General features: G+C 39.4%; 1 protein-coding gene across 1 annotated transcript in view; it reads left to right on the top strand.

Annotated features, from left to right (window-relative positions):
• Positions 1-933: 933 nt before the first annotated feature.
• Positions 934-25,911, top strand: part of syn3 (synapsin III) — a 61,834-nt gene continuing 36,856 nt past the window's right edge. Inside the window, exons 1-6 of the mRNA XM_087787988.1 lie at positions 934-988; positions 7,418-7,868; positions 10,993-11,050; positions 16,798-16,889; positions 25,234-25,390; positions 25,784-25,873. Of these exons, the coding sequence (XP_087644114.1) occupies positions 7,471-7,868; positions 10,993-11,050; positions 16,798-16,889; positions 25,234-25,390; positions 25,784-25,873 (795 nt within the window). The 5' untranslated portion in view covers positions 934-988; positions 7,418-7,470. The remainder of the gene's footprint in view (positions 989-7,417; positions 7,869-10,992; positions 11,051-16,797; positions 16,890-25,233; positions 25,391-25,783; positions 25,874-25,911) is intronic.

The following is a 25,911-nucleotide window of genomic DNA, read 5'->3' as shown; positions in this document are numbered from 1 at the left end:
TAAAGACATTTCTTATGATGAACCTTTTGTCAGCAACACTGGGTTCATGTTCATAGACTTTGAATCATCCTAGCAGGACAATCTGGTGGTCCAGTTACATTTTAAATCTTCATTTTTGATTATGAATCCATAATGGTCCCTTAGACTTAAATGACACATCGGATGAGTTATGGATGTGAATAAGTTCCATCAGGTCGTTGATTCCATAAGGGAACCGGGATTTAGGGACTGCACCCTTTACAGGGAGCAAAAATCAGTGTCAGTCGTTTTATTTGAGTAAACACCAATATCTAATTACCTAATTAAGGGCAATTTCATGACTTACATACATCGAAGCCAATTATGACGTGATAGGCTTCACTCAACCCCCAGCCATTGTAATCAAACCTGCTTTGTTTAGACCACGAGTCTAAGAGGTGGAGGCTTGCATGATCGATGATACACAGTGACAAACCTCGATGCTTGACCAATCACAGCAGTGGGAGTGGTTGGGGTAAACAGGATTTCATCTCCAGAAAAAAAGTGTTTTCAGTGGGCAGGGGCTTAATCACATTTTGTAATGTAAATATATCAATGAAAAGAGAGTTTTGTACAAACAGACACATACTGATGAGTACATTAGAGGTCCAAGATCAATTTAAAAGACACTCAAATCGACACTTTTGTTGCCCTTCAAAGGGGTAAATGTTAACATAAAACGGTGACTTGACACGGCCACAAATGATAAAACACTATTAATTATAATACTTATTTGATGTGTTCATTTTAATTATGACAATGTGTTCAAATCTGATACAACCCGAGCCTTGAGCGGCGCCTGTAGTTTTCCGGGACTCGGCTTCCCAGCATGCATCGCTCGGATGCGCAAGCGGAGGAGAGAAAGCGTGAGGAGGGGCGGGTGGGGGACAACCCTGATGTGAGGAGAGAAGAAGAAGAACCAGCAGAAGCGTCATCATCATCACCTCCAGCACTGACAACAACTCTTCAGGTAAATCCACGTTTTCTCCTCCATCTTCCTCCACGCGTGACGTGCGCGTGTCGCGACAGCACTCCATATATGGTTGTCAATCAAATCGATCGTTTTTCAGCATGTGACCCCGCTTTTATCCCGAGATGTGAGGGGTTCAAGGTGTGTTTTGCAACGTCAGACTGCCGTGATTCCGAAGGGAAGCCCTCATCCGTGCCCCTGCAGACCCCCTCCTCCTCCTTGCTGTTTGGATAAGGGGGAGTAGGAGTGGGTGTGGGGGTGGGGGGGCTCCTCTTCATCATAGTGACCTGGATCAGCAGCACCCACTGACACCCACTGACACCACTGCCTCACCAGCAACAATTGAGACTGTAGCTTCATTATCGAGCTGGTTTATGACCACCTGGTGAATAGCAAGTGTACTTTAGTGAGTCAGTGCTTATCAAGAGAAAATAAAGAAGAAAAAGTTAAATTACGATTTCCCTTCTCCCTCTGTTCTAAATAGCCACATTTTAAGATACAATGAAACTAATACACAAGTGATGGCATTTTTTTATTTCCCGAAACTAATAATATTACACATGTGCTGTTTTCTGTTTCTGAATATTTCTGGAAGATAGATAAAGTAAATAAATACAGATATCGTTCATACATACATCTACAAACCAACATGCAAAAAAATAAAAAATAAAAAATCCTGCATCATTTAGATGTACAGTCAAAACAAATATTTACATAACTAACAACAACAATATTTTGGATAATATAATATTATACATTTATAATATTGTTAATTATGGAAACAAGAACACATGTTAAGTTAAAAACATTCTCGCTGACTTGTCAATTATATACAGGAAGTTGATATAGAAGAGTCAGAATTGATGATGCCAGGGTTTCATCGGAAGAAGCTCGAATGGAAAACTTAAGAAAGACAGCTCATGACAAAGAACGGAAGGAGAGACAGACATGCAGTGTGGACTGACATGGGGACCAAGAATGGTGAAGATAGGGTGTTCAGAACGAAGGAGGAGAGGAAGACAACAAGGATTTAAAAGGGAGGGGAGATAAGCAACATAGTTGTCAGGAGAAAAGACAGAGGATTCCCTGATGGGCGATGACCAAAATAGCAACGTCAGGATCTTCATCTTTGACACTTCAAACTTTGTTTTTCCTTATTTTATTATTCTTACAACAAAGAATTGAGCACATTTTTTAATCAAATTTAAAAGTGCTTCTCAAAATATGAACCAAAAACGTAAACCTATATTAACAATGAGTGCATTAACAGTCTAAAAACAACCTGGATAAACATGCAATATCCAGTATCTGTAAGTGTTTATTTACATTTTTTTTAATGGAATCATTTGATTTGTGATGTAAACGATTTAAAAGTAAGTAAGTAAACTGGTCAAAGGTGTTATGATTAAACTTTTTGATATATTTTAGTGTCACTGACTAGATAGACATCTGATTCATTTAGATTGGAGTTCTCAGAGTTTAAAGGAAATGCAATATTGGTGTCACTGGTGATGGGAGAGAAAACAGAATTAACAACAGAATCATATTTAGGTCAAATCTGTAGATAGTTGTCAGATTTCAATATTTCTGTCGGTGCTCGCAGGGTGTGTACTGTGTTAATGGTGACAAAGGTTACTTCTTGCTGCTAAAATACTTCACTGAAATATAAATCAGGCAATCAGGAAGACGGACGCAAATGTTCCTCTCCATTGCTAACCATCCACGGTCTCTCCTCCTTGCTGCACGCCGGTGCTCCGAGGACGCTAATGATCCCTCTGCAGGCATCACCCCTTCCTCCAGTCTGGCCCTATTGGACCTTAGTTCAGAGTGGATTGGTGGTTGATTCTCGTGCTGGCTTGGATCAATACAGCGTTAGATATGATTCCTTTTTTGACATTTTGCCTGATGTTATTGATGGTTGTATCGCAGCAAATCAATTGATTTCTTTCTTTGCTGAGCAGCACACTCATGAGCTGCTTCAGGTTCTAAACCGCCTCATGTCACGTTGCCTTCTTAGCTGTCGCCTTTCATCAGAGCATTTTTCAGGAGTGCTCTTGTTTCAAAGACCCATCTTTGGTTGTATCTGTCGCCTCATTACCTTTGCTGAGGTATAGTCCGTGTGTCAGTGTGATGAGTCAAGCAGTTCAAAACTAAATAATCTTGCAATGACTAATATTTGTGGAGGGTTGTTTTTGGAAAACTGTTCATTTGAATGACAAATTTGTAACTTGTTATGAGTAACATTTCTGCAGATGTTTAAGACGGCAACACACTCAATTCCTTCATGACCTTATGAAGGACTACGGGAGGTTGACCTTTTCTTCTAGCTCATCTGAAGATCTAAACTTATATCAAAATGTTCTTTCTCAACATAATGAGATATAAAGATATATTGTGAATCTTTCGTTGATGGTCTGTTGTGTCAGAGTAACACAACAATTGTTGCAATCTTTTCATGGGTGCAGATGGTCAGATGAGACTTCATCAGTGTTTTTTGCATCAATATCTTTTTGTAATGTGAGTGTCTTTTTTTATTTTTTATCTCACAGCAGACCTAGGAAGACATCGAAATACTAGTAGAACGAGAGGAGAATGAATGGCAACTATTTGTCACATCTCCACTGCTCATCTCACAAACAAAGGTTCTTCTTGCCTGAAGAATGGTGTTGAACACTCATCTGGTTATAGAACTGCAAGAAAAAATTACCTGATAGACAGGCTTCCTGACAAATGTCACTCTGGTGACCTCTTACTCTCAAAGATGTCCTCTTAACTTAGGAAAATTGTCTTTTATACACTTCAATGTTGAAAATGATGTCTCAAAGCCTATGTCAGCACTTGGGCAGACAACTCAATTCACTGATCGTGATCCACCAGTCAATTGCAAAGGTAGAGTGGGTTGACTTGACATTAAATGATGGCTCTCATCTCTTCACTTGATTAATCTATAGATTAATATACAGAATTATGGCTGGATTAATTGGATTTTGACTTTATAATTAGTTCAGCTGCAGTAGTTCAGAGCAAGTCTACAGTCAAAGGACATCTTCTGTACTGCTTTTGTTTCGTACTTTTACACGTCATTGTCTCTCCAACATGCATGTACAACCCCATAGAGTCTGAAAAGGTAACAAGTTAACCGAGTTAACTTGGCGGATGATAATGGGGCATCTGCGGCGAGAAGTCCAATGAGGTCACAGCTCCGGTGACTCGGCTGTGCGCCAATGCGCAGCTCCTTATGCTGAGTGTATTCCACCGCATACATTGTAAGAGTACTCCCACTAAACACTTCAAAACAGGTCACTTTATAAATTGGTCACATTAAGTTAAAATAAAATTTCCCTGATATTACATTTGGCTATGGTCACTCACCTTATTTATTTCTCTGCAGTAGATGTACTAGGCGTTGGATGCTGTCATGATGCTATTCCCACACAAGCACCTCATAAAAAATTATAAACATTTTGACGCAAATCATGGTATTTGATTATTTTGATATACTGACGTCAGGTTCTAATGTAGAATGTGCCATGTTCATTTTTCCATGAAGGCAGCAGTCGTCAGAGGTGTGTCTAGTCACTACCTAACTCTGACACCTGACCAATCACAGCAGAGTGTGCGTGGTTGCTTGAGCGAGCCTTTCCTGTCTCAAATCGCATACTTCTCTTAGTATACTACAAGTTAGTATGCATTAGGATAGTGTACGTACAAACTAGTACGCAAATTCTCAACCGATGGTATGTCTCAAATCAAACACTGCCGCTACGCACTAACAGGAAATGACACGACAGCTTCTTCTTCTACTACTATTTAACGAAGGTTTCAACCAACTGTTGGAACGCTATCGCCGACACCTGTAGGCAGCACTTTTTGCAAGTTTGGAAGAAGAAAAAAAGAAAAATATGAGAAACAAAATATTTGCGAGATATTTACGCTGGTATCAGCACCGAAGACATGTCATCCTCCTACTGTTGACTGAAAATGCACCTGTAAGTATATGCATATATATGCATATATATATGCATATATATATGACGTAAGTTCCGTTTACAACGTCACTAAAATGGCAGCCATTTGGGGTAGATAGTGTCCATCGAGCCATACTCAGTTTTGTGGGCGTTTTAGTACGCCAATTAAGTGTGCATTGGCGGTTAGTATGCATCAGGATAGTGTACGTACTAACTAGTAGTTCTCGACAGATAGTATGTCTCAAATCAACAACACAGACACATGCTGGCAGCACGTTTTGCATGTTTGGATCAAGAAATATGAGAAACAAAATATTTGCGAGGGCGGCCGTTTAGGGAAAAAAGTGTCCATCATTCAATACTCAGTTTTGTGGGCGTTTTAGTACGCCAATCTAGTTTGCATGGCGCACTAAATTTCGCAAATTAAGAATTGATATGCACTAAAAATACTAAGTTTAAGTATGCAAGTATGCGATTTGAGACACAGCTCTGCACTTAACTGAAGCCTGTGTCGCTGTTTACCATCAGAAACATGGAATAACAAAAAATACCATGAATACAAATGCAACTGACGCACTAACACACATAACACACACCTTTTTGCTGCATATTTTCACCAACACACCTGATTTAAACATATTTTTGTCTTAAAATGTATGTTTATCTTAGATTTTTGTAATATTTAACTTTGCCATTCCTTTTTATTTTTTATTTCTCCTTAACATTTCTACCACGTTACTAGCAGCATCTGTCAAAATTTCTCTCTGTGAGATGGATAAAGAATCTATTTAATAGAATACATAGTTTTTCTTCTAAGACCTGCAACTCAGATTACTTTATTGATATGGATGTGACAGAGATAACCATGTCTGTACTAATGAAAATATATTCATGTATTTCAATGTCTGCTCCTTAAATTTTGCTTTTTAACCAAATCCAGCATCTAAAGCAGTATAAACACCTATTGTCACTAATAGCAGTACAACATTAGGAGGAATATTTGTTCATTAACACAAAAGTATCAACAGAAATACTGACTTGTGCTTCTCATGTGGGCTTGTTGTGTTAAGATTTTGTCGCTGAGCTCATCTTGACATTCGTCACCAGGCTGCAATGTTTCTATAAAAGACAAAATATGACTTTCTAATAGGCTACTGGTGTTCACCATCTTGGTCCGATCGGTCATCGTTCCAGCACTTTTAATCCACCCTGCCTGGGCCGATACTCAGCTGTCATGCAACCGGCTTTGCTCAGCCACCTCGACGCCTTTCTCCACCTTCCTCACCCATCTATCATCCCTCTCTCCAAATATCATTCTGCTGGGAGACTTCAATATAAACATGGACAACAATAACCTACTTCTCACAAGAGACTTCTCATCCGGCCTCGACAGTTTTGGACTCAAACAATTAATTGACTTCCCGACTCACATCAAAGGACACACTATTTTTTAGTTCATCGGGATATGTGAATCTGTGAATCCATCAATGTTACAGCTGTGTCACCTGTGAGCGCAGCTAAAGCCCATAAATTGAAATGTGCTCTGAGTAAGTTCAGCTGCTCAAGTCTTGTTGCAGAGTGAGTATATCAACCCTTCCAGGGTAGTGCTTTTGAGTTCGAATCTCGTTACAATAAATAAAATAATAAAATGTTCTTTAGTCATGAACACAACCTCCACATGTTTCTAGTGTCTAGTTGACATTTGGTCATGTGACAGCAGATGTGTCGCAGATTCAAGTGGACTCTTTCAGAGTGACAAGCTCAGTCATTCAGGAGATTCTCAAAATAGAACCACTGCTTCTCCAAGAAAAGCCAGGGCATCTTGTCAGGATGTCTCCTTGATGACTGCCTAGTGTGACGGCAACTGACCTGGGGCAGGACACGTGGAGAGATCAGGTTGACCGGAGAACCCCTCTGTGTTCCTTAGAAGAATTGGAGGAGGGGGGGAGGAAAATCCTTCATTGGCCTGATCTCAAATCAAATTAACCTTTTTTTTTCTCTGCTGCTGTTTCTCTGCATTCCATCTGTTAGAACATGTGTTATATAATAGTTTCCTTTTTACCCACTGGGATGTTATCTCCTGCAAATGAGCTGAGATCATCTCTCCAGCTTTGCATCATCTTCGCTGTGTCACCCCATGATTTGCCACCGGTCTTTTTGTCCCACCTGCCAGTGTAATCTCATGGAAATTAGCATGAGGTGGTATTAAGGTGGTATTTTTAGCCTGATGCTTTTGTTCTCTTTGACAAGCAGCACTCATCCAATCATCTTAAATGCTCTCCAAACTTTCTCAAGCCAGCTCAATGTGACAGTTCTTTTCGATTTGATGGTCAATTTTGCATTTAAGGAGGAGGGAACGTGAAACTGCAAGCAAAAGAGGGAAAGTAAATGCTAAATAGAAAGGTTCTTACATGCTGTAATATTTTAACTAATCATTGCAATGGTATATGTGTGTGTGCAGGAACTCAGGACACCTCTCCTTGTCTGGCCTGACCCACCTACCAGCCCACCGTCATGAACTACCTTCGTCGGCGTCTGTCAGACAGCAGCTTTGTAGCGAACCTTCCAAACGGCTACATGATGGACCTCCAAGGACCGACCCCAGCCCCTACTGGCTCATCCACATCCTCCCCTGCGTCCCCTGCTACAGAACGAAGACAGCCTCCCACTGTTCCTGTACAGACCCTGGGCCCAGCTCCAGGCCCGGCTCCCAGTACCGGGAACTTCCTGAGCTCCTTTTCCAGTGTGGTGAAGAGTGCGCAAATGGCTCAGAATGTGGCGGCTGCTGCACATGCCAAGTCTGCTGCGGCAGCATCTGCTGACGGAACCTCAGCCGGGAATGGTCAGCCCTCTAAACCTGTCGTTCGAAAGCCTAAAATCCTGCTGGTCATTGATGATGCTCACACAGACTGGTGAGTGAAGCTCTGTGTTTTTCTGTCTCTGATGGATTTAAAATTAAGAGGAAGTAATGACACCAATTGAGGATACAGATAGAATACACTATTTTACTTTAATACATGTAATTAATATAAATACAAAAATCAATTATTTAAAAAAAATAATAATTAAGAAATACAAAGAATACGTTTTTTATATTACAAAAAAATTAAATACTTCTCGAGAGATCGATGAAAGTAACAAATATTTTTTTAAATATTCCCTAATCCATTTAATATTTGGAATTACATATAGTTATTTCTTTGTTCTACTCTATATTAACCTTCCACCTCTACCGCTTACATCTGTAAACTTAACAATTGCTACTAGTGGTTTCATGGTAACTAGTATATCTCTGTAGTTGTATGAGCTATAAATGAGCTGTAATGAGAACGAAACAAATTACAATGTGACGCATGCGTGATGTTATTTATTGCTTCTGTTTGAGTTGAAGTTGAAAACCTTTCCCCAACATTTGATATCGATCTGTTATGTAATTGTTTCAGTTCTTTTGCTTCTTGTGTGTCAGTTTTTCAACGTGCGTAAATGAGCAGTGTTCTTAAAAGCCACAGAGTGTCGCTGTAATCCTACATTGTTAAGTCACTTGTACATGTGTTTATTCTTATCAGCAGCTGCCACAACTAGTCATCCTCCACTTTCACGCACATGGTCCTCCCATCCTCCCACTCCTCTCCTTTACCTGGTGGCTCTCTCTCGGTGTTTCCGAAACTTAAATATTAAACTGTCTCCCTTAATGTCTCCAGCAGATGGTGGTGACGTCCTAACTACTGGAGCTCTGAACTGCTCTGTTGCATTTTCTGTTGCATACGTTGTTTGTAGGTAGGGCTGATATTATTTATGGGCAGTACTCTGATGAAGCGTTTTAAATTTTAAATTTTAAATATTTGTTCTCAGGGGGTCAAATAATAAGTAAAGCAGAATGACTAGGAATGCTTGCTGGTCGGCCAGGCAATAACAAATGGTCCTGCTTAAAGTAAATAATAATAATATTTTTTAGTTGGGGACACTACAAAAATATAAAAAATATAAAACAAAAGGCTTCCAAAAGAAGAAATGATGGGATTCATGCGACCTCTTACAGAAATGGAATTTGGACTTGAAACAGTCACTTTGCTAGTCAGGTGCAGACAGAATCATTTAAATCTATCAACATATCAATGGCACAAATACTAGTTTCCACCAGTAAAGGTCAAGCAAGAAATGTCAGCCCAAGCTAGCATAATGTTAGCTAACATGCTCTACAAATGATGAAGATCCATAAAAGTATCTAAATGGAGACTGGTTAGGGTTAATGGTTCTGAGCTTCAATCACTTTTTCCCCCAGAAAGAGGGACAAGCAGAACCAAACTCTAACTGTGTCTCTAATCGCATATTTCATAAAAACTAAGTATTTTTAGTGCATAAGTGAGTCTCAATTCTTAGTATGCGAGATTAAGTGCACCATGCACACTTGGGAGTTGCTTGGGAGGTGGAGTGCAAGGGATCGGCGGGAGATAGAGAGAACGAGAGAAAGATGGAAGGAAAGAGAGTCAAAGAGAGAGAGAGCTTGGTGTGTAAACAACTGCTCCAGCAATCTGATCATCTGTCATGCTGGTAACATTTGGTTCTCAAAATCCATGAAAAAACATCTATATGGTCCTGATAGTATTTGGGTCCTCAATATCAGAGTCATGAAGACAGTAGAGACACAAATCTTTGGCTTCTAGATGAATAGATGAATGGACTGATTCCTTCACACCCACAGTGCCAATATAACCATAGACGGCAGATCAACAGTTAAGGATGTCCTGTTATCCTGTTAAAAGTCCAGCTTGTAAAAAGGAATATTTGGCTGCTGCTCTGGCAACCTGTCAGGCTCACGGTGTTGACTTTTGCTGCTTCCGCGTTTTCTAAAAGAGAAACTGACCAGTTCAGCTCCAGACTTCTTCAGAGTGGATCTTTTGAGGAGTTGATATGATAATATTGTGGAAGGAGGGCTGTCCTAAATAAATGATTCACAGTGTGTCCACCCTGTCAAAGTGCATGTTCAGAGACGGCTGCAAGGTTGAATTCCTCCTTGGAGATTCTAGCTGAGAAGCTGGGGTCTCTGGGGAAACCTGTCCTGAATTGGCCTCCAGTAATTGCTGAAGGCACAATGGCAGAGCATGGACAGCGGCACCAAGACCCCCCAGCCGCCCCTCTCCCACCTTACCTCCTCTGCCTCTCTGCTCTCGGGCCAAGTCCCTGTCAGTCAGCACTGTGTTGGCATTGATGCAGCATCTGATTGCTCAATCCTGCCTGGGAATCTGTTTACTACCTGCTATGGTCCCACGAATACCCTGAAAGATTACACGGAGCGTCGTACAAGCTTGATCACACTTCAAGTCTTTCATTTCAATGGGACACAAATCTAGTATTAGTGAAACAAATATTTTGAGGAAAAATCTTCTCCTTCTGTGGTCATACTGGAGTGTACTCCATTAACAGCCATGTGATAAGGTAAATGAGTGCAAAGATTCTTTTTTTTAAACTCTAAAAAAAAAAAAAATATTTTGAAACTACATTTCAAATAAAGATAAGGCTGCATATAAATTAAATAAAAAAAACACATTAAGTTAGTTGACTTATTATTTGGTTGTGTGACATGGAGCACACCCTGTCTTCTATCTAGGTCAGTTACTCTGAAGATTCACAGCTTCCAAAATTTCAGAGACTTTAAAGTCTCGCCAGCTGGAAAATGTTAAAAACAACAATCCCAGTGGAACTAATGAAGGTTAATGAACAGACTTCCCAGAGAGAGGATTTCTCTTAGATCTGTTTTATGGATCAGAAGGGTCCAGTGTCAGCGTGCCTCTCAATGGCCAGCGGCATGTCCCAGTAAGAAAGGACCTATGACATCTTAGTGCTGCTCCTGCCCGAGGCTCAGTGACAGACTGGGATACGAGTGACAGGGTGAACCATAACTCAGGAATGCCAGATGACTACCAAAAAACAAAAATAGTTCCCATGTTAGAAGCTCAAACATTCCTGACATGAAATTACAGAGAAGAAAAAGAGTTTGTTTTCTATTTGAACTCTTCCTCTTCTGTTTTCCAACAGGTCCAAATACTTCAGAGGCAAGAAACTCAACGGAGAGTACGAAGTTCGTGTTGAACAGGTTTGAAGCATTTTATATTACATGTATGACTCAGCAATTGACACATGTAGTTAAAATGGCCATAACTCTGATTCACATGGTTCATGAAGAGTTTTACATTCGAAATAGTAGGACAGTTACATTAATTGTACAAAATGAAGCTGGCTAGACTCAGACAAAGAGTCTTTTTTTTATTGGTGGACTTTTCCAAGGAGACGTGGCAGATGGAATACCCCCTGATTATATATTCTGTTTTAAGAGTCAGTGTCAGATACTGATTTGGATGTTGGGCTGCACATGAATGGCTGCATGGTTGATTTTGAAATAGATACAGGGTTATATCAAAACGGTTATTTAGGAGAGGACATTCTATAAGTTACAGCCCAAACCTAGGCTAGAGTGTTCTAGGCATCCCGGTCAGATAAGTCAGAAGCGTGGGAATGGCATTGCTGAAACAAAGTATAAAAGATGAAGTATGAAAACCCTTGAATTGGATAAGGGTCATCAAGGTGCTTTTTGTCACTCTCGTAGCCTCTCGTTTGCTGAGATTTTTAGATTGGGGAGAACTTTATAAAGTAATAACTTCAAAACATGGTCATTATGAGGGACTTACTGCATCTTGGAGAGGAAGACTTCAACATTTGAAATATGTGAGTAAGTCTGGACATTAGCTTCCCTTTAAAACAGCCGGACTCCTGCTTAGCTTTGATGAGCTCTATGCAAACAGCTGATCAGACGACAGATCCACACCAAAGTGCCAGCACTCAAAGACTCAATGACCAGCTAGACTTTTACACAACTGAGGGGTCTGTGCTTTGAGAAGGGATGTGGTTGAGTAAAGAAATTTGTGCAGTGACAAGATTTGTATTGAGACTAACTTGATACCCATCAAGTCTCCTTGGTGCAAAAGATGGCTCAAAAATAGAAATACTGATTGAGATGCTCTGGTGAAGACATAGATGAGTGAAAAGACAATTATCACCTTTCCTGCTTCAGCCTATTATATTGGCATAAAGAACAATGACAACCTCTTCCAGACACCTGAGCTGAGTTTGTAAATGCAATCTGGTTCTTTTAATTGGAAGCTGATCTTCATCACACAGCTTCACTCTTGGCTTGAACAAGAGGCCTAACCAAATTGTATCGCTACTATGTCTAAGGACCTGTGTTTGGACTGAAAACCTCTAAGATCAGTAATCAAGAAACAGAAAGTAAAGATTGATAACCATGTGTTCCTCTAAAGAAAATTTAAATTTTTTAAACTTTTGATGAGTCGTAAGATCACAAAAATTGGAAATCATCACAAAAGTTTAACTTGTTGTAATGATGGACTCCAGCTCTACCACCTTGAATATAAACAGCGGGTCAGTTTCCTCCCAAAATTCTGTTCCCCCCATCGCAACAGGCTTTCGCCACAAAAAACACATTTTAAACCAGTTTTAAACCAGAGGTGGCTTCTAAGGAAACAGTGCTGCTCAGCACAAACATGACCTTAATGTATTTTTATGTCAAGCAGACAACTTCAGAATCTCTCTCTCATTCTCGACCTTGAATTCCAAAGAAATTTCATTTACATTGACATTCACGACTGGATATTCAATAAGTGCATTTAAATGACCAACTCAATGTAGCACATGTCATTTCTGTCTACTCTCAAGGAGAGAACTCCATCTTTGGGATTTACCTTTTACAGATCAGGCTTTGTCTGAGAGTGGATTCCCAAGATGACATGCACAAATCTTAACAAATTAAGTTCCAGATACTTCACCAGACATCTTAGTCTCAAGCACTTGGTTGCTCAAGCTTCTTTTTTGCATCAGATAAGGTTGTCTCTCTCTTTTCCTTCTTCTGCATATGTTTTTTTTTTATTCTTTATTAATTTATTATTATGTTTGTTTCCCCAAACCTTTATTACTTAGCTGCTTATTTTTAAGAATACTTTTTTCAGATTAAGTTTCAACTGTCTTGTTCACTGTCTGCAATTATGAGTCTGAGTGTGTTTCTATAGGATTCACTAGTCAGAGCGTGAAATGATCTATTTTGACATGTGACACATCTGGAATATTATTAGTTAGCACTCTAGACCAACACATAGTAAGATAAAGTTTTTCTTTTAAATGTACTTCTCTCACAACCCAAGACAGTCATTAAAAATCATGTCATTATGGCTCACAGCTAAATCTACTATGATAGTAGGCTGTGTTTTCTCTGTTTAATTCCTGCCTGGTTGCTTTCAAGAGCCAGTTGTGTACATTTTGGTTTTCAGTGATTGTTCTCTGATTGTAATCTGTTTGTGGCATATGGACAAAAGCTTGTTTACCAGTTGAACTGTGACATAAGGCACCTTAAGCACCTTCAGCCGTGGTCACGTTTGTCCTAAAAAAACTGCAAGAAATTCTAAACGTCAAAGGGTGTTTCCTGACTCACATGGCAGGCGCTACACAAGAGCAGAGAAAGTTTGTTCAAAGGTGAGCGATGGCAACAAAACTTTCAACTGATTTACAATCTTAATTGGAAATATTTGTGCCAGTATTCCTCAATGAACTCATCAGTAGAACAACTTCCATGAATCAAGAAATCTGTTGGCTCACGTCAAAAAGTACTTGGGCCACAGGGATGAAAGAGCAGTGGTTAAGACACTTGACCACAAGTGACATTGATGAACAATTACAACACATTTTGTCTCTACAGCATGAACGTGCATTCATTGTAGTGAAGTCTTGTATATGGTCAAGTTTCTACGTATATGCAAGTATATACGTGTTTGTCTCCCACTTTGCCTGGGAATGCTTTTGTAATCTTGCAGAGGAGGTTTCTGGGGAGTGGAAGGTCTGGACCTCTTTGCTCTTGCTGCTACCCCCGCGACCCATCCTTGTACAACACTTGGCCATCTTCAAAATGAGGAAACATTAGGTCACAAATGTCATTATAGGTTTTCGGTTGAGGCTATCAAGCATACAATAATTAAAAACACCCTTTGAACGAAGACAGTTAAGATGTTGTGCTTTGTGTTGGCTTGTGTGAACCCTCTAAGAGAGACTGCCTAGATAAACAAGAGCCGTTGCAAAGTGGTTTAATAATCTGAATCCTTTAACAAAAAGCCACACAGAACTTTTAAAATGTACTCTGAAGGTCATTGTAAGATCCTTTCCAACAAAATCCCAACCCGTCTGTCTCCAACCATTGGGCACCTCCTCCCAGGTCAGCTGAAGAGCATTAATTCTGTCTGAATGCAGGTCAGCAGATGAGAAGAATCAGCCCTGGAAGGCACTTGTCCCATGTATCACTTCCTGTTTTCCTTTCCCAGGGCAAAAGCTTCTCTAAGATGAGTTTCTGAATGTGCTACGACGATGGTAACCATAGTGCCGGGAAAAAAAACGAACCCTCCTGTTCAAGCTTCTGGGCCTGTGTCCCAGCCCAGTCAATTCATCTATTACTGCCCAGTGAGTAGCCCGAAGCAGTCCTGTTATCCTAGCCACTCTAACACAACAAGGCTGTTGAGTTGGCGAAATTAGTTTAGAAGAAGGGTAAATACCTTTTTATCAGTCAACCAGGGAGGTTTGTTTTTAAAGTAGATTCTAATAATAAGGGTGGTTCTACAACAGCCCTTAAGTCGAACTTTAAGTTTATATTTTATACAAGGCTTTTTCAAGCTAGCTATCTTCTTTAAGCTTAGTAATCATTATTGTTTTTAAAATTGTGTTTAATTTCCTACGTGGGTAACCAGCCACACCCCTAGGTATGGAATGCTAAAGTTATGAGAAAGATCAAAACTTGTGTGTGTGAATGTGTTGGTAATTGCTGAAAGGAGATAATGGTTGTTTTTTTTCCCTTAAAAAGGCCATGAAAGTCAGTCATATGCTGCTCAGAGGAAAAACAAATGAAACAAATGACTCTGGAAACAACTGTTGTTATGTCTGAGCTACATTCATCTCTCAAACAACTAGTGTCACTTTGAAACGTACCAGTGATGTCATAGGGTATATATATTATTGGCAAATATGAGCATGTCTGTTTTATTTTTGATGCTCTAAAAATAATCTCTTTGTATATTCTGTTAGTGTATGTTGTTTTGAAAGTTGTGCGTTTTCTGACGAACTGTTCATTTATTCCTCCGTTATGGAGTGCTTTTTGTTGATTAATTGAGAATTAGATATTAAGTAAAGCTATTTTGGTTTCCTTCAAAATCGGCTTTGTTGAATGTTTTATTGTTTTCATTAAATAACTGCTGCCACTACGGAGATTTCAATGAGTCCGCAACATAGCTCCACCCCATGTAAATGTGTGTGTGACTTCCTCTCGAAAAGTCATTTGAGACGGTCTGCCAAACAAACACAATTAGGAAGACAGGAGTCCAGGTCACGTTGGATTACACATAAGTGAAGCTTCCTGAACATTTCCCCTTTGTCAACTGTTCAGCAGTGTTAAGAGCCTGAGCAAACAAGAGGAATGGGGCAGAAAAACAGTTGATGATGTGTGTGTTTGAACGCATTCAATCAACCACTTGCCAAAAAAATACAACTGCTAACAGATGTTCTGCCACTGCTGGCAACCAATAAACATGATTAACATATTTGATTGTTGTGTGGGTAAAGAAAGCAGTAACTCTTGTGAGGTTGCACTTGTCGAATGAAATTATTTCTATTAATAGATTTTATGTTTCCTTGGTACGTAGATTAAAGCCTTTCACGGTGGGATTAACGCGTGTGATGATGGTTGCTGTGGGAGAACGAATGGGTGAAACGTTTTTTCTCATGAGTTGAAAGAAGGGACAATCACAGGATTAGCTTTGAGCCTGATCCATATGGAGAAACAATTGTTGGAGGTGTATGACCATAAAGGAGCCGAATCTTCTCTCTAGTTTTTAGACCACTTTATAGACTCGCAAACTGTAAAAAAAAGGACCACTACATAATTAAAGACATCATTTTTAAGTCAAGATGTAACCCAAATCCTTGCATTGAGCAGATGAAAGAATAGCATAGACATAGCAGTAGACTCCATCAAACACAGAGGGAGAGGAAGATTGTTCCAAAGCTTAGGAGCAACAGCCTGGAAGGATTTCTCTCCTCCTTTTTTATGTGATCAACTGATGGCGGGATAAAGGTAGGTGAGCCTTCATGGTATGACGTCCATCAGCGGTTTGCTTGTACTGTATATCTGTATATCTGCTGACTTCCTCCGCTGGGAGGAAGTGTGAAATGTTCCATGGGGACGACTATGCAGGGTTTTAATTATTCCTACACTGCCTCCTGCCAGACGTCCGCTCACTTCCCACAGCTCTCCTCACCTGTACATCCCTATTCTGAGGTTTGCTACAGGCACAGAAATCCCTGATGGACACTTTGACAGATGTCAACACAGTGCTCCAGCAGTGGGTTTTTGGCCTTTGCTGACTCTCAGTCCACCATATTCAATGTCTGCAGTAAATAAACCATCCAAATATCTAGTGTCTTCTGAGAGAAACTGGGGTTTACAGTGTTGATCGGCAGATTTATTATTAACCAGCATGTCCTCGCTCTGCCCTGGTTCAGTTCACAACTAACACTGTCATGGTGTGAACCTTTTCTAGCTGTTATCCGACCCCAGTGTTGAAGATGACAGTTCAGAATTTTTAGGGATCAAATATTGATCCAATGTATTTCTCTCCCTGCTTCATTGGATCATGATGATTGAGGCGATATGGAGTGTTCAGAGTAGAGGTCATGTACAGGAAGTTTTGGATCATGTTTATATGAACTGAATTTGTTTTCTTCTGTGTTCTGCAGGCCGAGTTCTCTGAAATCAACTTGGCCTCGTATGTCAACTCAGGGTGCACTGTGGACATGCAGGTCACTAAATCTGGAACAAAAGTGGTCAGGTAAGAGTTCTGCTTCCTGTCGAGAGATGTATTCAGATGATCAGTTGTTTTTTTGTTTTTTTTTACTCTCAGCATTATAGCTGCAGTCAGGTAATAGAATATAAGATTTCACAGGGTTGTTACTATTTCATCAAAATTTGAAGATTTAAAAAAAAGGTCTACCATATTGTCTGTGTTTTGTTATCACTGAAGGAGACACCTGTTTTGTTATTTGCATCACACAAACAAAAAAACACTAACACAAACTCACTCAGCGAACACAAAAAGAAAACACTCATGCACACACAGAGTTTTTTATGTGAGTTACTGACACATCTTCATTAACTTTGGGTGAACTTTAAGTTTATTGATGTTCATTTGAACATGTGTGTTTTAGACTTTCTCATGGACAAACAGATGAACCAGCTTATGAATAGAATGGACATCACAAGTATGATAAGCAACGCGGAAACTTTTTCCGCCTGTTTCTTTCTGATGTTGCATTTCATAACGATTAATGGGTGAAGATCGTGGGCAACTGGCATAATGGTGACACATTAAATGGAGGGTTTGAAACTTTGGGTACAAGGTCTTGATCCCTGCAGAACACAGACTCCAGACATAATAGCTACAGCTTAGATCTATATTGTTTTCAACAAATATTTCTATACGTTTTAGAGCAGGTTTTAGGATCAGCTGTTTGGTGAGGATGTGGAAGTCCACTTCACTCAACTACCAGTCCAAAGTTCTCCCCAGCCCAAATGTGTGAGGTTGGTGGATGGGTCGAGGACTTGCGATGAAAGCGAGGGTGTGACCAGAGAGCAAAACTCTGAACTAGTTATTAACATGAAAGGGCAAACAGGCTTCCAACCTATTTAAGGTAAAACAAGCCCAGAAGATTTTTCTCTGTTTATTTTCCTTTTCTTTCGGTTACGGTCACATTCTGGGATTCTTCCAGACTGAATAAGTCCTCTGACTACGACAATAAACAAGACTTCAGAACGCTGAGAGATTAGATAAACCTTCTGGAGACTTGTGGGATGTCGGCTTAGCTTTTTTTTTTAATGTATAATGGCTCATGTGACAATATTCTTGAATTTATTTTATGTCTTTATGCAGTGAGCTTTTCCGCCTAGTTTTAAGACTTGATAGAAAAATGAAAGGTTTACTTGATGACATAACTGTATACACTGATAAATAATATATATATATAATTTTATATATAATTCCTATAATTATATAGAATTTAAGCTTGAAACGTATAAGCTCGCCACCACGCAAATGTAGTATAACGGCTAACTGCTAATGGGAAACTACTCAACATCTTTAGAACCAGCTCGTTGTCATTTTTCTTTATTCTCCTAGATCTTTCACCTCAGGGTCTACGTAAGAACATTTCAACTAAGGGGATTTAAATTAAAAGGTATGTCTTCACAAGACGGTATGTCATCTCGTGAAGACCTGTTGAGTTTCAGCCAATGTCAAGAGTGAGATATGAGCGTGGGTTGGGGATGATTATTTAACTATTAATTTCTCCAGAAGTCTACATTTAATGGATATGATATTTTCGCTTAAAAATTCTACATTTTCCAGAAGACAATGACATGTATGAGCAACAGCAAAAATATAATGTTTGATCGCTTTCTCCAAAATTCTACATTTGAATGTTTGGAAATTATATTGTTTGATATTCTATTATTTAAATATTATGATTATTTAAAACCTATTTATTGGCAGACAGTCTTTATTTGTTTTAAACAGTGACATTTTGACGTTCTGGGTTTGTGTTTGTGTTCCTATTATTTTAAGGGGCAAAGCCTGAGGCAGGTGGGGGAGGGGACGTCTTTGTGTGAGTGGAGGTGTGCCGAGGATCGAGGGAGTGAGAAGCATTGTTTAGGATTTTTTTTTGGCTTAGTTATGGCCTACAGTAACTTTTTTTTGTTCTTAAATAGAGAAAAGAAGCCTTTCATCCTTTGTGCACCACCGAAAAACATTACAATATGAAAAATATGAATTAACTAATGAATGATTTAAAAAAAGATTAACAAAAGTGCATTTAAAACTTTTCAGAGAATCATAATGAAGGCAGACAGTTGTGATGCTCTTCATTTTGAAAGACGGAAGTTTATTTCCTCCTTCGTAACGGCATTTGGGGAATTTACTGCACTGTTTAGCGATAACCTTGAGTGACACTGTTTTCTCTTGAAATAATAGGCGTCCATTTAAATGTTTTTTCCAAGGGTGAAGTGGAGCCTCGCCTAGACGTCTGATTGGTTGACTCAGTGTAAAGTCTAAAGTCTAAAGAGGCTAGGGTGAGCCATGCGTAAGTCAAACGTTGCTGACACAAAAACGCTACGTGGGTAAAGTATCAAGCATTGTATTCAAGCTGATATATGCCACTTTTTGCTGTTCGGTGATTAAGGGGCGGTTTGGAGTTGTAATTGGACAATAGTCTAAAATGAACACAGACTCTTGACCAATCATAATTTCAAATGGTATTGTACGACTGCTTTGGTATGCGAGGATTCGGATTACGAATACGAGCTGCAGATCCCTCCAAGCGATTTGAGCAGCATCTACAGTGCTATCGCTGACACCATGAAGCGAATGAAGAAAATAGATTTCAAAAAGGAGATTTTTACAATCGAGACTAAGGAGATCATCATGTGGCACGAGCGAGTTGCCCGCGTGTCTGAATTGTCAAAGATCTACAACAAATCCTCGTCCACCATATTTACCATCCTAAAAAAGAAGGAAGAAATCAAGGCACTCAGCTCTGCAAAGGGAGTCATAGCAATGATGACCCCAAGCTCTGGAGGATGTTAAAAAAAAGCTTCTTCTTGTTTGGATAAATGAAAAACAACTCAAAGGTGAGACCGTGACGGGGTCCACAATCTGCAATAGGCAAAGGCATTGTTCGACGACATTGTAAGTAAAACGCCAAGTTCCTCGTCAGATAAGGACTTCAAGGCCTGTTGTGGATGGTTTGAGAACTTTAAAGAGAAGTGGCATCCATAGTCCTGTGCATCAAGGAGAGAGTTCTGTCAATTTTGTAGCTGAGTTCCAGAGGTTGGTGGATTACTGAAGGTTACCTCCCACAGCAAGTTTTAAACTGTGATGAGATGGGACTTTTCTGAAACCCGAGAAAGACCTTCTTAACAGTCGAGGAGAAGACAGTGCTCGGACGCAAGCTTATGAATGACAGTCTCACACTTTTGTTGTGCTGCCAACTTCAAGAAACTGTATACAAAAGTACTGTTTGAGACGTGCTTTGAGGTAATGCAAGGGACAAATATCCCGCTCAGAGAGTTTTGGAAAGATTACTTTCACATCTTGAGCTGCCTCCAGTGTATTGATGAAGCTTGGGCCGCAGTTACCTCAAGGACTTTTAATTCCTCTTGGTAAAAACTTTGGCCCGACTGTGTTCCCGAACAGGATTCCAAAGGATTTTCTCCTGCAGATGACCCTGTTGAGAAGAGTTTGTCCATGGCCGAAACCATGGGCCTACAGTTGGATAGTGGGGACATTCCGTCTGGTGGAGGAGCCTAACCGGGAAATGACCACTGATGAACTCATGTTACTCTATAAAGAGCAGCAGGAGACTTCGTCTGGAGAGGAGGAGGAAACCATCACCTCTCAGGAGATCATAGAGGTGTTGAATCGCTGGGATCTGTTTTTCCTTTCTCCACTATAGTCTTGCTTCAGCTGTAAAGTGTCTTGAGATAACTTTGTTTTGATAAGACACTCTAAATAAAATTGAATTGAATTGAGTATCAGCATGAGGGGAAAAATCCTCCCGATAAGGCATCAGCCGTGACAGCAATTAACCAATGTAATGACAATGCTATTACACATTTTTTGTGACATCCTGAACCGCCGGCAGAAGCAGGTTTCTCTGGATAGGGGCCTTGCAACTGTTCCTTTAAAGAAAAAAAGGTCCAGGGAGCAGGATAGTGTGAGTTACTTGAAGAAGAACAAATCATGTGTTTGAACCCATGTTCTCCTACTCATCAATAATCCTCCTATGTATGATACACTTCACAGCAATTCAATTCAACAAAGTTATCTCAAGAAACTATACAGTTGAAATACGACTATAGTTGATTAAGGAAAAATTGATCCCAAAAATTCAACAAACAGCAAGAAGCGAAACACTGTACAGTGAGCTGTACAGTGAGCTATGGCGGAAAAACCAGACTCATTGTTGACGGCCTGCCGCTTTGACCGGCTGGGAGGAAGGATGGGGGGGGGGTAGACAGATGGATAAGGAGAAGAGTGAGGGAAATTATAGTGAGAAAAAAGAGGAGAGTGTAGGAGAGTCCATGGAGGTGCTGGAGAGAACTCGGGATCTGATGACGTGGTGAAGATCCTGGATCAGCAGCAGCTCTGGAGGTGGAGCCCTGGAGCTCCGGGAGAGAAATAAAAAAAATGTGGGTTTAAACTGCACAGGTGATGAATGTAATGCAGAAAAGAAGGATATACAGAGCTCGGTGTCTAAAACTCATCCAGCATTCTCAGCCTATAGCAGCTAAGATAAACAGTTAAGTTAGTTTTAGCAGCTAAAGATAAACAGTTAAGTTAGTTATAGGCTTTATCAAAAAGTAAGGTTTTAAGATCGTTTTTAAACATAGAGAGGGTGACTGCCCTCCGGACTGAAGCCGGTAGTTGGTTCCACAGCAGAGGGGCTTGAAAACTGAAGGCCCTGGCTCCAAATCTACATTTAGAGATTTGTGGTATAACTAATTGATCAGAGTTTAAGGATCGTAAGGTCCTAGAGGGTTGGTAAGTGTGGATTAAATCTTTAATGTATGTTGGTGCTAGACCATGTAAGACTTTATAGGTTAGGAGAACGATTTTAAATTGTATTCTAAATTCTACAGGAAGCCAATGTAAGGAAGACAGCACAGGGGAAATGTGTTCGCGCCTCTTAGTCTTAGTCAGGACACGAGCTGCAGAGTTCTGAATGAGCTGAAGAGTTCTGAGAGACTTTTTAGAACACCCTGACAGAAGAGAGTTACAATAGTCCAGCCTGGAAGTCACAAAAGCATGGATGAGCTTCTCAGCAGCATCTAAAGGAAGGAAGTGCCTGATTTTTGAAATCAGAAACAGTTACTATTACCTGTTGACTGTGGACAGTTTGAGACAAAATATATATTGTGTTTATGTTAATGAAATCTATGATTTTGACATGCTTATATCTGACCGTATATGTGATATCAAGATCTGGGGGCCAACTCCAGAGAGACATTTTATGTGGCCTGCTAGATGGTTTTCTCACATGAAGAATAATGTTCATGTTAATATAGTGACTTATAAAAATATCCATGTAATCCAAGTCAACAATTATACAGAGACTTACAATAAAGAGTGTTTGGTGAAGGTGGACAAACACAGTGATCATTAAAGTAGATTGAGCCTCGAAGAATGCAAATCAAAATCACAATTCCAATCATACTAACTTTTAAAGAAGGTTTTCTAATAAACATTTTGTTCAGCCGGCAAGTGTGATTTTCATTCTTTGTGATGTTCCTGCCTGGTCTGAATTTTTTTGTAGAAAAAATGAAAAATAGAGAAAATTTATGTGTGGGATTTTATGAGTCTAGTCGAGTCGAGATCAGAAATGTTACAATATTATGTGAATTTTTAATTGTTTGATTTTTAAATGGTGCTTTCAGGTTTAAAGGTGACGGCGAGTGAGGCATATGTTTCCTTCATAGACACTGGGTGTGTTGAAGTGCACCAGCTGCTTGTCAATGCAAGAGGTAAACATTGAGAGAGAGAGAGAAAGAGAGAGGGAGGACGACTAACGTGCAGTTAAGAAGAATGTTGCAGTCGCCTGAAAACGATTTAGAGTTGAGGTATGGTGGACCGTGACGGTCTTAAAATATCATGGCCGGTTTGTTGTACAGTTGACCTTCTAAAAACCGTCTCTCACACTGCACAACACTTTTAAACATTCCTGTTTTTATTGAATGGTTAAAGTTAACATTTTAATTGTGATATATCTATTTTTCTAGTATTTTCTTTGAATAACTGAATTCAATTGGTAACACTCTAGAAAGGTGGACACATTTTACCTATTAATAAGTAACTCATTGATACAGTATGTGTCTTGACAGCAAAGTAGCCACTTATTAATCATTATAAAGTATTAACTCAAACGTTGTTTGCTGTACATTTAAATGTAACTGTAAGTTATTAAAGATTAACTTTGGTTAAAACAAGCTTCTCTCTATTTACCCATCATTAGGTAAGTAAGTAAGTATGTTAGTATTTATAGAGCGCTTTTCAAGACCAGGGTCGTAAAGTGCTTAAACAATAAAAAAATACCCAATAAAATAAATACTTAATGAAAAAAATAATTAACTATTAAGAATACTGTGACTTTTAAAGTAAAACAGTAGTTTTAATAGCATCATGATAACTCATAAATAAATATTTGTAATGTGAATATGTGCAGTAATTTGTTTGTTTGTGTCTTTTTTTTTACGTCAGAAGAAAAAGACTGTAAAGTATTAAACATGATGGATGTTGTAATTTACTTAGAGTAAAGTAAATACCTATAATTACAAAAACAAATTCAAACTTTCAGTATAGAAATAGTTAAATTATGCAAAATATAAAAAATGACATTTTAAACACTGCTCTGTTTATCTCTACAGAGGCTAACTAAAATTGTATATAAATTGCAAACCAGGTACCACTGTATAATAGCAGTAATAGGATGCTATCCATCAAGCATTTTTGATGTTAAAGGTCCTTTTTCATGTTAGGTATTGCTGGTTCTTTAGAGCAAGAAGTTGCTATAGGTTTGTCTTTTTAGCCGAATTCCTGCACTGTTTGAAAAACCAAGCCTTCATTTTATGCTGAATAATGACTTTAATAGAGACCACACTTGGTACTTTCTCTGGTAAAATTTACATTAGTTCTCTGCCGTTTCAGTATCAAAGTTTTTCTTTTTTCCAAATGCCAGATTTAGTGGTAATCTGGAACTTGGCTCATGTAAGATTCAACTGTGCTTTACAGTTTGTTATTGCTCATTCTAAGCCTGCCAGCACCACACAAACTGGGACGTGTATAAAAAGGTCTGGTTTTGGTTCTGGAGCTTCAATAAACAGTTTTATAACTTTAAAAATCTCTTTGGTGAGCACCGGCTGTGTGCAGAACTGGAGAGGAACATCTGAAGTCTTTCTGTCTCAGAAAACCAGATTGCATCTCACGGCCGTGCCATCTTGGGGCCTGGATGTATTTGCAAGCCGCCCAGATGTGTGTGAGGTCCTCAAGAAGCCACAAAGAAGCCCATGATGTTAACAACTTTGAGATTAGGGCCAACCCCACATAATGGTTTCTGGGACCATATTCGGCCATCTTAGGTTGGACATAGCAAATTAGTCGACCTTTGTTGCAGAGCTTTTTACTTCCACTCCATATATGACACAAGAGCTGAGAAACCTGTTGAATTGTGATTTCAGGTACAGGTCTGCAGATGGGTCTTCATATTGCTCCAGAGTTTGTTGAAGAAGCCTGTTCTCCTTAGTCTCTGGAGAGATTCAATTATGGGTGGAAATAAAATAGGCAGTTCCAAGTCTAAAGTTTGAATGCTTTATACTAAAGGGAATAACTTCAGTATAAAGCTGTTAAAGTCGGCGCCACAGCCTGTGTGAACTCGATGAAGGAGTCATGTGAAATGAGATGGATAACAGAAAGGTTTTTGGCAAATAAATACTTAATCATAATAAGTGACTCCTCAGAACATCTCTTTATCTGGTAGCTTGTACCAAAGAAGCATTTATCATCTTAAATCCATGAAATAAACTTGGTTCCAGCAGTAAATTTCCAATAGCTGAACATTAGTGTCTTCCTATTTAAGTAAAATTTTTGTTTCAGTAGATTTCAAATACATGGGTGTGAACAGTTTTAGCTACACAGGGAACAGCAAGGAGACTAAAAAAGCCCATGTACCAGAGAGGCGTCTGTCTAATTCTGATAACTGTTTAATATAATAATGTTGACGGAGTGCAAGAATGAGTTGGTGCACTACAATTAATATCCAAATAGGGGTTGAATTTCAGTTAGACAGACAACAGTAAAGGATGGATCAAGATGTACAAATATAAACCAGTAGTCCAGAGGCTCATTGATATTCTTAACGAAATAGTGGAGAGTATCACAGGTAGCATGGCACCTTGACAGAGTGGTTAAGTTGATATTGGAGAACATGTTAAAGCAGAATGTTCCTAGACCAATGGTGCAATGGAGAGAGTAAGAAACAGTTTAAGAGTTAACAAGTGGTTACCATCATGACAAAGTGAGATAAAACTTGGCCATAAAATTGCCTAATTCCAAATGTTTTTAATGTGTTCAGATCTTTCAAGCCAGACTTCGTCCTCATTCGCCAACACGCGTTCAGCATGGTCCCTGGAGAGGACTTCCGGAATTTCGTGATTGGCCTGCACTTCGGTGGCGTATCAAGCATCAACTCCCTCTATTCTATCTACAACTTCTGCAGCAAGCCTTGGGTGGTAAGTTGAAGGGCCACTTTGCTCCACTTCAGTGCTGCTCAGAGACGTTGCTCCTTCGGCAGCTGCCACCGTCTGATTTATTCAGGCTATTAAGTGAGTGGTAACACCATTTATTTCCTTAAATTGATTTCAACTACAGAGGCACAAGGATTAAGTTGTATACATTTTATTTGCTCCATTAATCCATTATTTATTATGTATTTATTACTATCAATCCAGGCATTATTTCTAAGGGTAAAACCTGCCTCAGTTTACAGGCACTTTTTTTCAGAACAAATTATGTTCTTGGGTACTAAAGCTTAAAGTGTGAGTCAGAAATGATATTTGGAAGCAGAAGTATAAACCACAAATAAAAACACTCCTGACCTTTGCTGTCTTTCTTTTCTTTGGCAGTTTTCCCAAATGATCAAGCTCTACCACTCACTAGGCGCTGAGAAATTCCCCCTGAATGAACAAACCTTCTATTCCAACCACACACAGATGGTAAGTACCTTACCAGCACAGAGCACCAGGCCATAGTT

The sequence above is a fragment of the Callionymus lyra genome, chromosome 3, assembly GCF_982586985.1.
Source record: "Callionymus lyra chromosome 3, fCalLyr1.hap1.1, whole genome shotgun sequence".
NCBI lineage: Eukaryota > Metazoa > Chordata > Actinopteri > Syngnathiformes > Callionymidae > Callionymus > Callionymus lyra.
Note: the sequence above shows the minus strand (reverse complement) of the source record. Positions and strands in the feature narration are given on the sequence as shown.